The following is a 15,716-nucleotide window of genomic DNA, read 5'->3' as shown; positions in this document are numbered from 1 at the left end:
TGTGTGCTCAGTGTGTGCTCAGGGGCAGTTCATTCATTAGCATTGGGGTTTAAACCCCCCACAAGCCCCCTTACCCATGAGTGCCCTGTACAGTGTGATCTGCACACATTACCCCTCCCCCCCCACACCTAGAAATGCCATTTCTGGGGGCATTTATCCTATTTGATTCATTTGCATGTTGGCATTTTGGCCCTGTTTAACCCTTTGTAGTTTGGCAGCATCAAAGAAACCCCCTTGCAGGCCTAAAGAGGCAGGTGATTCATTGTGCTGGTAATGGTTTGCCCGCAGCGCCGACCTTGAAAGGGTTAAAATGATTGCATGCCGGTAGGAATTCCCCCCGCTGACCGGGAATGCCTATTAAAGCTGTGTCTTTTTCGTTGAAGAAGGTTAAAATGAGTGAAGATCTGAAGGTTAACATAAGCTGGCTGCCTCGGGATCATGTAGATGCCAGCTCTCCGGAGAATATTTCCGCTGCGACCTCCTCCCCGATTCCTGTTCTAGAGCCCCAGCCCCAGCTTCTAGTAAACCCTTGGGATATTGTTCTCTGTACGTCGGGAACCCTTATCTCGTGCGAAAATGCCATCGTGGTACTTATCATCTTCCACAACGCCAGCCTCAGAGCCCCTATGTTCCTCCTCATTGGCAGCCTGGCTCTGGCAGACCTATTGGCAGGTGTTGGATTGATCGTCAATTTCATCTTTGCGTATCTCCTACAGTCCGAAGCTGCCAAACTGGTCACGGTTGGACTCATCGCTGCCTCTTTCTGTGCCTCTGTCTGCAGCTTGCTTGCTATCACTGTCGATCGCTACCTGTCCCTCTACTACGCTTTGACGTATAACTCGGAAAGGACTGTCACCTTCACCTACGTCATGCTCGTGTTTCTTTGGGGAGCCTCTACCTGCGTGGGACTCCTGCCTATCATGGGCTGGAATTGCCTTAAGGACGAGTCGACGTGTAGCGTTATCAGGCCTCTCACAAAGAACAACGCTGCAGCTCTCTCTGTTTCTTTCCTGCTTATGTTCGCCTTAATGTTGCAACTCTACATCCAGATCTGTAAAATAGTCATGAGGCATGCACACCAAATTGCTTTGCAGCACCATTTCCTGGCTACGTCCCACTACGTCACCACGCGGAAAGGAGTCTCCACGTTGGCCATTATTTTGGGGACTTTTGCCGCTTGCTGGATGCCTTTCACCCTGTATTCTTTAATAGCTGATTACACGTATCCTTCCATATACACGTATGCCACACTTCTTCCAGCGACGTACAACTCCATCATCAACCCTGTCATTTACGCCTTCAGGAACCAAGAGATTCAAAAAGCACTTTGGCTCATCTGCTGCGGTTGTATCCCACCCAGTGTGTCTCAGAGGGCGAGATCGCCTAGCGATGTCTGAGAAAACGTCGTCACGCAAAAAAGTTTTTCTTTTTTTTCCTTCCTTTTATTGGGGGAATTGTTAGTTTAAAAAAAACCTGCAATATTATATATATATATAAATTATGTTTATATATATATATATTTTATATATATATATTATGTATGTGTATATATATATATATATATATATATATATATATAGTTTAGGGCTTAACATCCCCGACTTGTGGACCTAACATAAACTATATGTCCATTTCATAAATGGAAATGAGTATATTTAAGTTTGAATCATTGCGGTGAAAATAGCAATCTAGAATTTCAAAAAAAAAGCTAATGTCATACAAGTGTTTTGAGGTGTCACTCAGGGTCTCGGGTTATATTTGGGTTTTAATATATTAGAAATAATTTGTCACTAAATTGCATCATGTGTGTATAAAAAAGGATAATTGTTGCAATAACACATTAAGGAGAGAATACAGAAGATCCAGTCCCATTTAGGAGAATGACTTGAACTACAATAAGTTTACCTGCACTGAAATATTTTATTTATTTTTTATTTGTTTTTTTTTTTTTTTTTAAATATGTAATTTTTAAAAACTTTTTGTTGATGATAACATCAAAATCACAAAACGATGAAATGCACATGTTGTATTTTTCATCATCTTTTTTTTTATTAGCCATCACAAGATTAATTTATATATATATATATATATATATATATATATTTATATATATATATAAATGAATATGTGTATATACCTGTTTTATCACCTCATTTGAGGTGCAGTCAAGCACTTCACTGAGAGGGGGTAGGTAAGTGGAAACGCGTCCCAGCAGAGGTGGTAGAGGCTAATACAGAGAGGGAATTTTATGGCATAGACATGAAGCTATTCCTAAAACGAAACCAAGAACTGATTACGATCAGAGTCTTTCCATTAGGAAAAACGGGCAGACTAGATGGACCGAATGGTTCTTATCTGCCATCAAATTTTATGTTGTATGATAATTTATTGTTTAATGCGCCTGTCCTTTAGGGCATGGTAGGAAACTAGAGATGGGTTATGTAATTGACCCTCAAACCCTCGCCATTAAATAGGGTTGCAGCCTGCCTTATTATTGCTGGCCGTACATACGTTTCCGTTGACAACCGCTTGAAAGGTCTGGTAATACTGAAATCCCTAGATATGGGAGACAGATCATTTACTATGGCAGGAAACAAGTAGGGACCATGTTTAACCCCTTAAGGACAATGGGCGGTCCCTAAACCCATTGAAAATAATGCATTTTGGGCCCGTACATGTACGGGCTTTTTCATTAAAGGGTTAATACGTTCCCGGCATGAGTAGGGAGCAACGCTACCTGTTTCCGAGCCGCGCTTAAATAAAATGCATGTACGGCGGATGAGAAAAGGAAATAGTGAGAACCCTCTTGGCCATTCCAAGTCTAGATGGGACTGCGCATCGAAATCTGGATCTTGCTTTAAAGCGCAAGGTTTGTTCTCTAAAAACGATTGAAGGGAATTAAAAGAAAGAAAAATAAATATATATATATACTCGCTTCCAGCCTTTCATGAGCACTGAATTTAACCCTTTAAACACCAGGGCTAAGCTAATGTGGTGCTTGCAAAATCCTACTGTAACTGAAGGGATATACGGTTAAAACAGAAGCGTGCAGTTCTATTTTTCTACAGGACTGTTTCTGGTTTCCAAAGAATCTTTGCAATAAATCACCGCGGAAGATAGGAAGACGCAGGTGATGCAGCCAACTTCACTGGTTTTCCGCTAGGGATTAACATCCACCTGTGCCGTATGTCTCGTTTCCGAGGTGGTAATTGGAGATTTACACGCAACGAGAAGTTGTGACTCAATAAGACGTACGTTGTCCCTGCCAGAGATGCTAGTATTTTAACCCTTCTCCTGCCAAGAATAAGCAACAGCGCTTTCTGTACAATCCGATCAATGGTTCCGCTGGCAGGAAAAGGGTTAAATATCTCTCCTGATTGCAAAACTGGTGTCCGCTTTATCTATTTTTCTACTTTTTCCATGCTTGTGATTTGACTTTTAAATTATAGCGTGAATTGTATTTCCACATATAGCAGCTATACGCTGTAAAATAGGACCAAATGAAAAGACCAGGATTGCAGTTATGCCGATCTTCCAGATTTCAGAATATTTGCGCTGTATATGAATTTCACTGTACTTTATCTGTGTTTTTGTAGTTTTGGGGCTCTGAAAATTAGATTTTGTCACAATGGCATGTTGTACCTATTTAGCAAACGAGTTCTTGGGCCTTAGTGATGTTGTGACTAGGCCTTCGGTACAGCACTACGATACAGTATCTTCCATCGCTGCTGGGGCATTCTATTATCTTGGTGTACACTGTATCTAATTCCTCCGCCAGTGGTGGTGTCAGCAGTGGGATGGCAGGCATTGCAAATAGAGATGTTCGGAGACATTTGTATTGTGATTTTCTTTTGCATGGAAAATGATCAGAGGTGTTTGTTTTTTGAGAGGCGCTAAAAGGAACCAAAACCTTTCAGGTAAAACCCCAAATCGTGGAGATTATAGGCAGGGCTTGCCCCAGACGAGATACCCGTTTGATATACCCCCAGGGGCATGCTATGTTTTGAAGCATTTAGAAGGCCAGATCTCTTGTGGACATCACTCATACATTGTGGAGTCTTCCATCGCACATCATACCAGACCCCCAGGTTTCCACCGAAACTAGCCTTCATTATACGTTATTGCAAACTCAATGTTTGGAAGCTTACCTTAATTGCTTATGTGATACGTGATGTGCTTGTGAAGGACTGATTCATGATAGAGTTATAGTGTGCTTCTGTATGTAGGGTAACATGTGTTTAATTAACACTTACCATGGACTCAATCATAGAAAACCCCCATGATTTACTATAAACGGACCAAACTGAAAATGAATGAATGAATGAATTACAGCCATGTAAAAAGAAAGAAGTGAAATATTGAAGCCTCACTGATTTTCCGTGTTAGACGGCCGTATCACAGACCGGTACAGGCAGGGTTTAGTCCTAACTCCCGCTGCTGGGGAGAACGCATCGGATGCACTCAAACATGCGCACCCTGTACGTATGAATGTGTATATTCGGCGGTATTTGGGAAGTGCTGCTTAAATGTAGGGCACCAGTGAAGCAAATATTGTTATACAGATCCCTGAGATAAACAGAGCCAGTACGGCTCCCTTGAAATAGTAATAAAAAATATATCAGTCTTCCATCTCTGCACAAAAAAAAAACAACATAGAAAATGTACATTTGTCAGATACTACAATGGGGCGATTCAGGTCGTTCATGTAAACAACATACCGGCAGATGGTATTCTCATGCCTGACACTGGAGCTTAGTGGATTTTGCACAAGAAAGATGAAGGCAGAGTAACACAGAAAAGGGGCATCCATCTCCATATTCAGTAACTATTTTAAGATATTTTTCATGACTCTCTGACTTAAGAACTTGTTTAATGAAGTGTCAGTTTTAACACATTGTGCTCAGGATAGGCTTTGGGTATCCTTAAGGCACCTATAGCATTAATGTCGGTGCATGGTTATCCTGCTAAAAATTATACTACGTTTTACGTTAAAGGGACGTCACATGTACTTTAATGCATCCAATCGCTGCATAGTCCCTTTAAATTGTTATGGTGTTTCTTTTGAAAATGCATGGGGGATTCTTCCAAATTCCCCCATATGCATTTGCCCCATACCCTAGTTATTCTGCGTGCGGGCCATGTGTTGGGCTGAACACCTCCTGTCAGCACTGGTTACACAAGCAGGGGTCTCTTCAGACCCCCATGCACATGTGCGTCAAGTGCTCACATTAATTTAAATTGAAGCACTTTCCTGTTGCTGATTGGCTGCTTCAAGCACCCAATCAGTGACAAGAAATGTCCAGCCATGGACGAGGACAGAAGCTGCAGTTCCTAACTCAGTGGGTTTTCTTCGTTTTGAGGAATGCATACTAAAGTACTCACAGAGTAATATGCATTCTTCTTTAACGGGAACGTCCCATCATATCCACCATATGAATTATTCTCTTCTGTTTTTTTGATAATTCTATATTTCCAATTACAAAATGATCTAAACATCTCCATTTGCTCAGACTTGAAAAAATGAATGTATTTAGAAAAAAAAATGTTCTTAAGGCACAAAAGGAAAATTATGTTTTTTTTGTTTTTTTTACATTATTATTGTGTGATTGGAAAATTGTGTTCGGTATCTTCACTGTCAACATATCAGTTAGATTGCATTGTTGGTATAAAAACAGTATTTAATGGATGAAAACTAATGCACTTTTTTTAAGAAAGAAAAATTTTTTATTTCTTGCAAGATCTTTCTAGAGACTGACATACACTTTGTGTCTATTTCCTGGCTGTAAATGTATTGAGGTGATTTATGTTGTGATCTTTATTTTTGTCTTGGACAGAAAAGTTTTGTTTTTGAACATTCTATGTTTCCATGCGCAAACAATAGATAAACAGATGATATTTTCTAACGAACCTGTCTGATTTTGTGACATGCTAACTTGGGGTAAGTTATATCTATTTCACTTATTTTTGTAGGAGCCTTCTACAAAGTCAGATGCTTCCTTTAATTGGTCACACGCACAAAAATTGGATCATGAAGGGCTGCTATTATTGTAGAGGAACAATTATGACAGTTTTGTATTTACATTTAATTAACGTACACATCTCCCCTGCGGAGTGTTTCTATGAGAAAAATCCTTGAGAGCTGCTAAGCGTCACCTGTTTACATGCAGAGCCATGCAATCGTGTGGCCGGGGTATGATCAGGAACCACCTAGCTGCTATGGAGCAGATTCCCACTGCCTAGGCACACAATATAGGCATATTCAAAAGAAACATTAAACATTCTTTATAAGTCCAAAATAAATACACTGGTCATATAATTACAATAAACAAAGATAACTCCAGCTCACCATTTAGATGTTTTGCAGAGACGCTTCAAATTGCAGGGAGCACGGGATAGAAGGCCGAGCCATATCCTCGGTTAATCCAAATGACAGTTTAGATAGAAGATCCAGCTCCACAAATAAGGGTTAAAAATTCAAAATTTAATTAGACCAGTTAAAACATGATAGACAAAAAAAGAGAAAAAAGAGAGATGTGCTCAAGTGATTGAGAAAAAATACGCCAACGCGTTTCAAACCTTACGGTTCTTAATCATAATTACAATGTTGTCCTTCCAAAACATCTACAGAATGACATATATCTGCTTCAGGAACCCCAGCACCTGGACGATGTAACTATTACATGTGTCCCGCAGTGGGACTGGGAAGCTATTAAGTGTTAGGGGTTAAGTACGGTATTTTATCGATGGGAATCTCCAGCGGTCGTGTACTAAGTTGTTTTTTTTTCCCATGCAAATGCAGATTTGTGAGAATACCCTCAATGCATTCACTCTCTTTTCCAAAAGTAATGTGCCTGTTTTTATAAATCCAGTTTCTGTTCTAATCACTTCTATAAATCACTGGTAAAATAAGACTTTGTGTCGCACCTTTTAAGTAAAACGTACCTAGTGTGAAGCTGGAGCCCCTTTATAAATCCCTGTTTTACACAAAAGAAACATCACAAAATAAATACATCTTTGTAAAAGGTTCTCTTACACTTTCCCAAATCCTCCATTTTAGAAACCCATTTTTACTCTCAGGATGTGTATGGTTATTCCTCCCCTTTGGCTGGGTTTTCCTCAGGATGAAAGCTGAATATTAAGGTCTCTCAAGTTTTGTATAGGTGTAAACCTTAACATTTCTAAATACCTACCAAGTATTTTAAACAACTGTATGAATGCTGGTTACGTTGGGCGAATGCTGTGATGACAAACCTCCTGGACAGCAAATCCGAGCAGCCAATAGGACTTTTCTGTCTCTACCAAACTAGTTCCTGGCAGATATAACTTTACCTTAGTTTCCATGGAAATGTACAGTCTTCGTTGAGTTGGACAAGCTCATATTGTTGGTCGGTCCATAATGCCCTGGCCATTCCAGGGTTAATAGGGTATGGTCTCTTTATCATGTTAATATAATATTTTCAGTGGCTTTTTTGGGGCTAGGCTGGCTGTTCCTGGGATCATGGTGATCTCGGGTGCCAGGTGAAGAGGGGCACTACGAGGCTGGTGCATCATGTACACAAGATGGCAGTGAGTATTGCAACGCCAGTTGTAGATCTCCCTCCATCCAGTCCACAGACAGTGTACACCTTGGATGAGCTGTACTATAGAGGTCGGAATCAGTGGAGCGAAGACCTCACTAACGTTCTAGGGATAAGACCCCCTCCTTTTCTTCACATTACATGTTCTGTGTAATGTTTAGGACATAGGGAGGAAGGGGCAGGTGTGAATGAAGGGGCAATTGGACTTGATAAGGCCTAGCTAAATACAATTTAACAGTAAAGGGTTTCTTATGTAGCCAAAGGCCTGGCTCAGCCCAGCTCACCAAGAAGTGCAAGCCAAGCCATTCAATGAGATGACTCCATGTTAATAGGCTTGTCCACGCCAGGGCCAGCTTGCCAGCTTCAGCCAGCTTGAAACAATGAAGGTACCCCCAGAAATTTCTATGGTATGTAGATAAATGGCCATCGACTGCATACTATATTTTACAATTTTTGCCGCTAATGATGTCTACAAAATTAAACCGTATACACTGAATGTACTAGTGTTAGTACAAATAATATGCATGTTATGTCAAGGAAACACCCGGATCCGTATAATAACGCATTAGCCCACACCCACCTAATTTTAGAATATACTTTTTACCATTCACACAGTAAAATAATTTGCTTTTTCTCACACGTGACATCCTCATCGATATTTCCCTTGTGTTTTGTTTCCATGGGAATACCTAACAGCCATTTTATTCTGTCCTCCGGGAAATTCTACATCCAGAATGGAAAATGTCAGGGAAACTATGTGAAGAAAGAAAAAACCAGGCATGCGATTTCAATGTGATGAATTGTTTTTCGAGGTGGCTGTTCACCTGTTAGCGAGCGCTGACGTGTTCTGGGTGGGATTGGTACAGGGAAACGGCAGGCGTTTCATAACCCGGGATAAATACATATATGTTTAAAAATCTAATTAGGATTTTTTGTCAGTTCTTAAATAACTAAGTATATAAAAGGTCGATTTAATTAATATAACTTTTCAGGTCACGATACGATGGAATAAGATCTACACAGCTTAATTCTATAGTATTTGGTTACATGTTTAAGAAAGTTTTATCAATAAACTCCATTCATTCATAGCTTACAGACTCTAGAAGCTTCCTTATCTTTATAGTTTTATTTGTTGATCTAAACCAGTGGTTAGTTTAACTAAAATATGGTATAAGACCAGAGATGATTAGTAAATAGCAAATAGCTGAAAGGAGGGCAAAGGAGCAAATGCAAGGGGGGGGGTCTGCAGAATCCCCTCATATATTTGCAAGGGGCACGCCAAAAAAAATTAAAAGGGCCACTCGGCTTTTATATGCATTAAATTGCATACGATAACTGGGGTGTCCCCTTTAACTACACACACACACATGGACATTCTGCATTCCAGGACTGAGGAGGTTAATTAGACCCACGACCACGTTATTTTTCCAGCACCTAAGAGGTTAACTACACACATGAAAGTTTTGCAGTCCAGCACACATGTATAAAAGGTGCATTTCTGCTTTGACAAGGTTAACTACATTTATATGGACATTTTGCCCTCCAGCAGTGATGCATTTAACTATATACACATTGAATGGGTTAACTACACACAATGAAGTTTTGCACTTCAGCATTAAAGAGGTTAACTACACACACAAGCAGAATGATGATTGTGATTGCTGCCCTGTATGGGTTAGGTACATTGTAGCCACCGCATTGTACCCCATCTGCCCTTGGTGCAAGGACTGCTACATTGTATCTGACAGTGAGGTACCGGCAACATCGCCTCCGGATGTCATCCCCGCTGTCACAACGCATCCTTCTACAGATCCGGTGAGAATATCCAGGCTTAACATTTAAAAAAACTACATACTAACCTATGGCAGTCCTACCATCAAGTATAACCCTTCCAGGACCCGACTGATGACTTCATGGTCTGGGCACATTAACGCCAGAGGCTGCCGAATGACGTAAATGCGGCCTCCAACTGGACACCTACAGCTGCTTAGTACATGATTTTACCTGCTCAGGGTCTTGCCGGTCATATCCAGCTGGCCGCTACACACTGCGACACCCCAGCGCTCCATCGGGCATGTGACCGGTCTGGGCCTGGAGATATCACTAACTGCAGAGAAGGCAGGAAAACGTTTAATCTTATGAGAAATAAAATATCCATTATAACGCTAAGGGCAGATACTCGGCTCCTCTCATCATAGTAGATAGCTCATGTTTCCGTTGTCTCGGTTTCCCGAGACGCCCTTAACAGTCCATGAAAACTTCTACCTTGTGAATTGGAATAAAATCACCTCTTAGGTGTCTCATTAAATTTACTTCATTGTACATTTCCTAACTCAGCCGTGTATTTCTTACAATTGGTGCCGTGAGCTGCGTATTCTAATTTTAGATTTAAGTAACACTTAGTCTTCACCTTGCTCCAGCATCTACATTAATGCGTGTTATTCTGCTTTTGTAGCTGCTACTTGAGCTACCTCCTTTTTTTTCAGTTTGCCCCGGACTGACCCAATATCTTCATTTTTTGTACAATTGTTTTTACCACCTATTGCACTATGGATGGGATCTACAATTTTTTAAAACCCTTAAGAGTACCAACCACATATGAGATACTCGGCTTAGAAGGCAAACCTCCACTGTAATAAGCGGCGGCTCTATGTGTGTCCCCTACCCTTGGTGTTGAAGCTCGAGTTGCTGAAACTAGATCCCAAAATCCTCAGCGCTACCTGAAGGAAGGAAAATGCCCCTTCCTTCCCCCCTCAACTGAGGGCAGTCCACTGAAGTAAAGTCCAATAGGCCACATCCACCACCAAAAAGCAGGAATCTTCTGGGATCTAGTTCACATTCACTACACTTGATCTTAGCTAAAAGGCGAAGGTAGGGAGACATTGACAAAGAGGTTGGGAGAGTTGAGTGAGTGAAAAAAACCAACAGAATGCATGTTGGGGCCTCTCCTTGTTTTCGGACATTTGTAGGAATTGATGAAATTGGCAAATTTTGTTCAAATGAGTACAAATCGGAATGCACAAGTCTTAATGTCTACTACTGTCCACTCCTGATCGTGTGTGCAGGCGATGCTTGTGAACAGTACGCACCGGCAAGAAAATATATATTTAGGATCTGGCTGTAAAAATGAGGCAAGCGTTAATGTGTGGTGGGTTTGGGGAATATTGCAAAATGCATTTTTCATCAATGTGCCCAGATCGTTTTAAGGTGAAGCACCACGGCGTAATGCGAAACCCTTCCTTTTACCCCACACAAGATGAATACAAAATGTTTTGATTAATAGATGCCATTGTGTTGATTAATAATCTTGTGTATTAACAGTGGGAGGTGTATAGTGGTTTTAATTAAACCATCATGGCCACTTTCCAGTTGTAGCTTAGATTTCAGGTTCTTTCTTTTGTTAACTCAACAATTTTATGTCTTGGTTTTGGACGCACAGTATTACGTAAATCATAGGGAGTTATCCGCTAAGTATGAACAATTTATTATATCGTGCTACAAATATATACTGTGTGTTCTCTCTTACACAAAGATGAAGTTGCAGTTGACATGGAAGTTTCAAATATTTTGGTAGTCTACCTTTAATATATTTCAAAAGATTTCAAAAATATTGTTTTCCAACTCTTCTAGTTTTAATATAATATAATGTTTTCCGGCAGCTGTATATTAGTAATTTGTATGCGTTTGAGCATATGGGGTTGTCTTACCCCAATGTACTAGACAAATACCCTGACTCTACCCTAATACTGCCTGCGGTAAACAATTCAGTGTCTCAGCCAGACAACTGGACTCTCTGACCAAAGACTATAGAGGAATGGACTTCATTATCATTGCCATAAAGAATCGTCTCAATGTGATCACAATGTGCAGAAAAAGTCACCTAAAATATTGTGACCAAGAGCCTCCAGGTCTGCAGATAATTGGAACAAAAAGAGGAAAAAAACAGGTTTTTGTCGATGCTAATCTGCATTATTCTATACAGCGCTGAAAAAGTCCCAAGTAACGCACTCATTAAAAGCAGAAGCTTTAGCAACAATTGAAATATTTGCTTTTCTTCTCGTATTCCACTTTATAAAAAAAATGGAGATCAGCCATTCTACTAACAGGCCATTTTTTAAAGATCTCTATAATTTAAACAAAGAGATCAATCAGGTGAAACCAGCGACTGAACCACCCAGGTTCATAGAGGATATCCTGTAAATGGCACTTGACAACTGTCTCAAAACACGATTGATTAGTCCCCCTGGCACGCAGCGGTAACACGCCGAGTTACCAGTCATTAGTCACCCTATAAGCGGTTTGTTGAAAACTGAAATTTGTTATTTGAAATTTGTTATTTCTAGTGTTAGATTAAAAAGCAGGGCTCTCTCCACCAAATGTATCGGTTTGTCTTAGTCTGTCAATTCTTGTCTTGTCATATCCCTTGAATTTATGTATTGTATTAAGCGCTGCGTAAACTGTTGGCGCTATATAAATAAAAGATAATAATAATAATAAAAGTAGTTTTAAAAAATATTGTGCTTATTTTTTTCTAGGACAGGACATAGCAAGTAGTATGTAACATAACAATTTGACTTACAGAACCACAGGTGAAGGTGCTACTGTCAGGTACCATAGTGGCCCAACACAAGTGCTTCGCAACTCCTTGCAACAACCCTGGCTGAGATGACCTGATAACACCAACTGCTTCAGGCTTCCATTAGCCCACAAGGCCTTTGTGAGAAGCTGGTGAAGGGGTTACAGTTACAACAAAAGAAACATAAGAGAATATATATTCCATCCTTCGTTTATATATCATTGAATCCACTGCTATTCCTAGAGATGACATCATTTTGGAAAGGTCTCCTGTTCCTGCATTTGTTGCTGGATGACGTGTACCAAGAAGCCTCACTCCTCTAGAAACTAGGATGACCACGTTTTATTCCTGCCATTTAAAGACACAGTATTGCACGGATGAGACTACACACACAGTCATATACATCAATTAACCCCTCCATTACCAGACATGAGCAGCCTCAGACAATTAACTCCCCTGTACCCCCTGCTTCCTCCTGGCTATGAAAAGAATAGTCTAGTTTGCCATACAGTCCCACAAAAGAAGAATGCATATTGAAGTACTTATTAATCACTTAGGAAGAAGCCGAAGCAGGTAGCCTTGTTCTTGGTGGTCTGACAAATATTGCGGGAAAACACTCCAATTAAAATCAGGGCATGTATGCATAGGAGTCTCTATAGGTTCAGATGCATCACAGAGGAAAACAAATATAGGACTCTGCAGAATGCTAATGGATTGGCAAGGGGCACGGCCCAAAAATCTAAAGGGACCATATGTTAAAGCTTAGTCAATTAAACCTACTTGATAACTAAATTCATAAATCTGTAAACATGAAGTGCCATCCCTTAAATGATGGGAGTTGTAGTCATGCAGATGTAAGAACGTACTTGCCCAGCTCAAGTACAGAGAACTGTCTTTCCAAAATTAATGTTCCACATTCAAAAAAATAAAATGAATAAATCTAATGCTATATTTTGCCCGGGGTTGAACTCTCTACCATTACATGAGTGTTCCTGACAGCCATAACTATTCTGAAAAGGATGGTCTGTACTGTACTCTGTGGCTAATTGCTTTGTGTTAGAACAAAATCCACAGAGGACATGTACTTCTGTATTAAATGATGTCAAGGATTACAATAGAAGAGGATATGAAGTGATATACGGCTGTAATATAAACAGGCATCGCTACTTACTGCATGACATGTTTGGGTGTAATGTCAATGCTACTTGCCTGCCAAACTAGACTTTGATGCGATATAAGCTGGGTGTGGGTATTTATCCAGCTTTTAGGAAACATCGGCTCTTATTTTGTTTGTGTTCAACTCCTATATAGCCGTAACACTGATTCTATGTAAGCAATAAGCTGTTGTACGTGTCAGCTCCTAGGTTTAGTTCATAATACAATAATAATGCAGTGTATTAGTATGAATGCCTTTTGATATGTGAATGCACTTGAATGTAACATTATTAGTGTTTATTCATTTACATAGCACCGTCATATTCTGCAGCGCTGTACAATGGGTAAACTGGACATAACAAATAGTGCATCACAATTTTAATTTATGGGAAAAAAAAGTTAAGACTTTGCACAGATTAGCTTACAATTGTTTGTAAGGTATTTTAAACATTTTCATATCTGCTAGTTCATGTGAGGTTAATTTAATTTGCCCAGATAGAATATTGATGGCATACGACTATACATTTGTATGATAAAATAACGTGCTTCATTTTCAGTGGATTGTCAAAGAAAAACAGACGATCCCTCTTGCGGCTATAATCTTGTATTCAGGACACAGAGGTCCCTTCTTCAGGCATAGTTTATAATATATATCTATATTAAATATATAAATTTGTAAAACTAATTAATTTTATCTTTTAATTATTCTCTTGCACACAGTGACATCTTGTGGTGAATTACTAGCATTGCAGTTTCATAGGCATTCATTATCAACATACACCACGCTAAAAAATTCTGCTACCTAGTTTGCGTGGAAAGCACATCAGCAAAGGTGAACGGACCATTCCTTTAGTTGGTTAGGCGATAAAACCACTTTTCAAACACCGCATCGGAATCAGACTTTCAGTGATGTCCGCTACCCCAATTGGAGGATCAGGGAGAGGATGTCACTGAAAGTGTCGCCATTTTGGTGAAAGTTGCCACCGGGTTACGTCTGCAGAGACGTGGATGAAGAAGATAACAGATTGAGGATAGAAGGGAGAAGATAAAAGATAGAAGATGCAGAAGTGGTCGGCGGAGAAGATACGTAGACATTTAGAGAGGCTGAGAGTCAACTTGCTCCTGCATCAAATTTTAATCTGGTGCCTCGTAGAAAAAATATTTTTCTGTAGAGTTATTAAAATCTCTAGCCAGAGTGCTGTGTAGAGCCTGCTAAAGTAACGTAGGCAGAACCCAGGAGGTACGCAGTACTACGTTCTGATTGGGCTAAGTGGATTCCAATGCAACTCTCCATGAGGGATGAGGGGAAATTAGCATAATATGCCAATGAGATGAATAATGAACCATTAATCAAATAAAAGTATGAGTACAAAAAATTTAATATATTTTATAAATAAAAGGTGACAAGTTTCTCCAAGATCTATATCTTTTTCTTTTAGTAATACAATCAAGAGCTACATTTGACAAATCGGTGTCATGCAACACCTCAGTTGGAAAAGAAAATAAAACACACATGAAAACGCATCTCTTTATTTGTTATTTTAGTCAAGACTGAAATTACAAACAGTTAATAGGTATGCAAAAATGTTAACATTAAATCCAATTTACACTGATCAATACAAAAAAAGACTAAAAGAGAAAAAAAAGTACATAATACACTTTATGTAAAATTATGCAGCATCATCATAAAAGTAGATTCAAGTTTAATAAACCGATAATGCAGTTATTTAAAATGGTTCTAGAGATCAAATCCTGCTAGTGACTTAAAAAGGACACCAATTGCAATAAACATATTGGGCTGAAAACGAGCTTCACATTTCTGCCAATTTTCTCCAAATACATCTATTTTCCTCTACATGGGGGGGGGGGGGGGGGGGGCAGTGGCCAATACAGTATTAAGAGCTGATTTGCAGCTATAACTCCCAAAGTATAACATCTACTTTCAAAACAAAAGTATGAGACCATTCTAACTCTAAAGACATGCTCAGCATTATATGCAAATACTTTATACAACTTTGGGGCTGATCCATTCAATAATAGGAATAAACCTTCCAAGCACGGAGGAACAATATATGGCTGGCTGCTCACAACGCACAATCCACTACAATCCAATCTTTCATCTCACCATTTAGTGAATTAACCCCATATGGATCTAATTTTGCGTGCACTTAATTGAATACACTATTCCAGTTTAAAGCATTTACAAAAAAAATAAGGGTTCAAATACTTTGTTTTATAAAGATTTGATTGTTAAAGCCTATAAAATCTACACCTGTATCTAGAGCCCTAAACTTATAACTCGCACTTGGCTTATAGTGTTATTTTTAGTTAATATTTTTTAGGTCATTTAGTCATTAATACATTTGAGAACACGCACTAGTCGCTTAAAGCCTAATACATATTTAGGA

General features: G+C 39.5%; 1 protein-coding gene across 1 annotated transcript; it reads left to right on the top strand.

Moving 5' to 3' along the window:
• The first annotated feature begins 392 nt into the window (after nucleotides 1–392).
• On the top strand, nucleotides 393–1,397 carry LOC149288968 (G protein-coupled receptor 12). Its single transcript, XM_089491239.1, has one exon. It carries the CDS (start codon nucleotides 393–395, stop codon nucleotides 1,395–1,397), a length of 1,005 nt encoding a protein of 334 aa, XP_089347365.1.
• The last annotated feature ends 14,319 nt before the right edge of the window (nucleotides 1,398–15,716 follow it).

This window comes from Sceloporus occidentalis, unplaced genomic scaffold (assembly GCF_023333645.1).
Source record: "Sceloporus occidentalis isolate IW3139 unplaced genomic scaffold, rSceOcc1.0.p SCAF_49, whole genome shotgun sequence".
Lineage (NCBI taxonomy): Eukaryota > Metazoa > Chordata > Lepidosauria > Squamata > Phrynosomatidae > Sceloporus > Sceloporus occidentalis.
The sequence above is the reverse complement of the archived record's forward strand: the minus strand, read 5'-3'. Positions and strand labels throughout refer to the sequence as shown.

Coding starts and splice junctions, on each gene's coding strand:
- LOC149288968 (XM_089491239.1), top strand. CDS start 393: ATGAGTGAAGATCTGAAGGTTAACATAAGCTGGCTGCCTCGGGATCAT.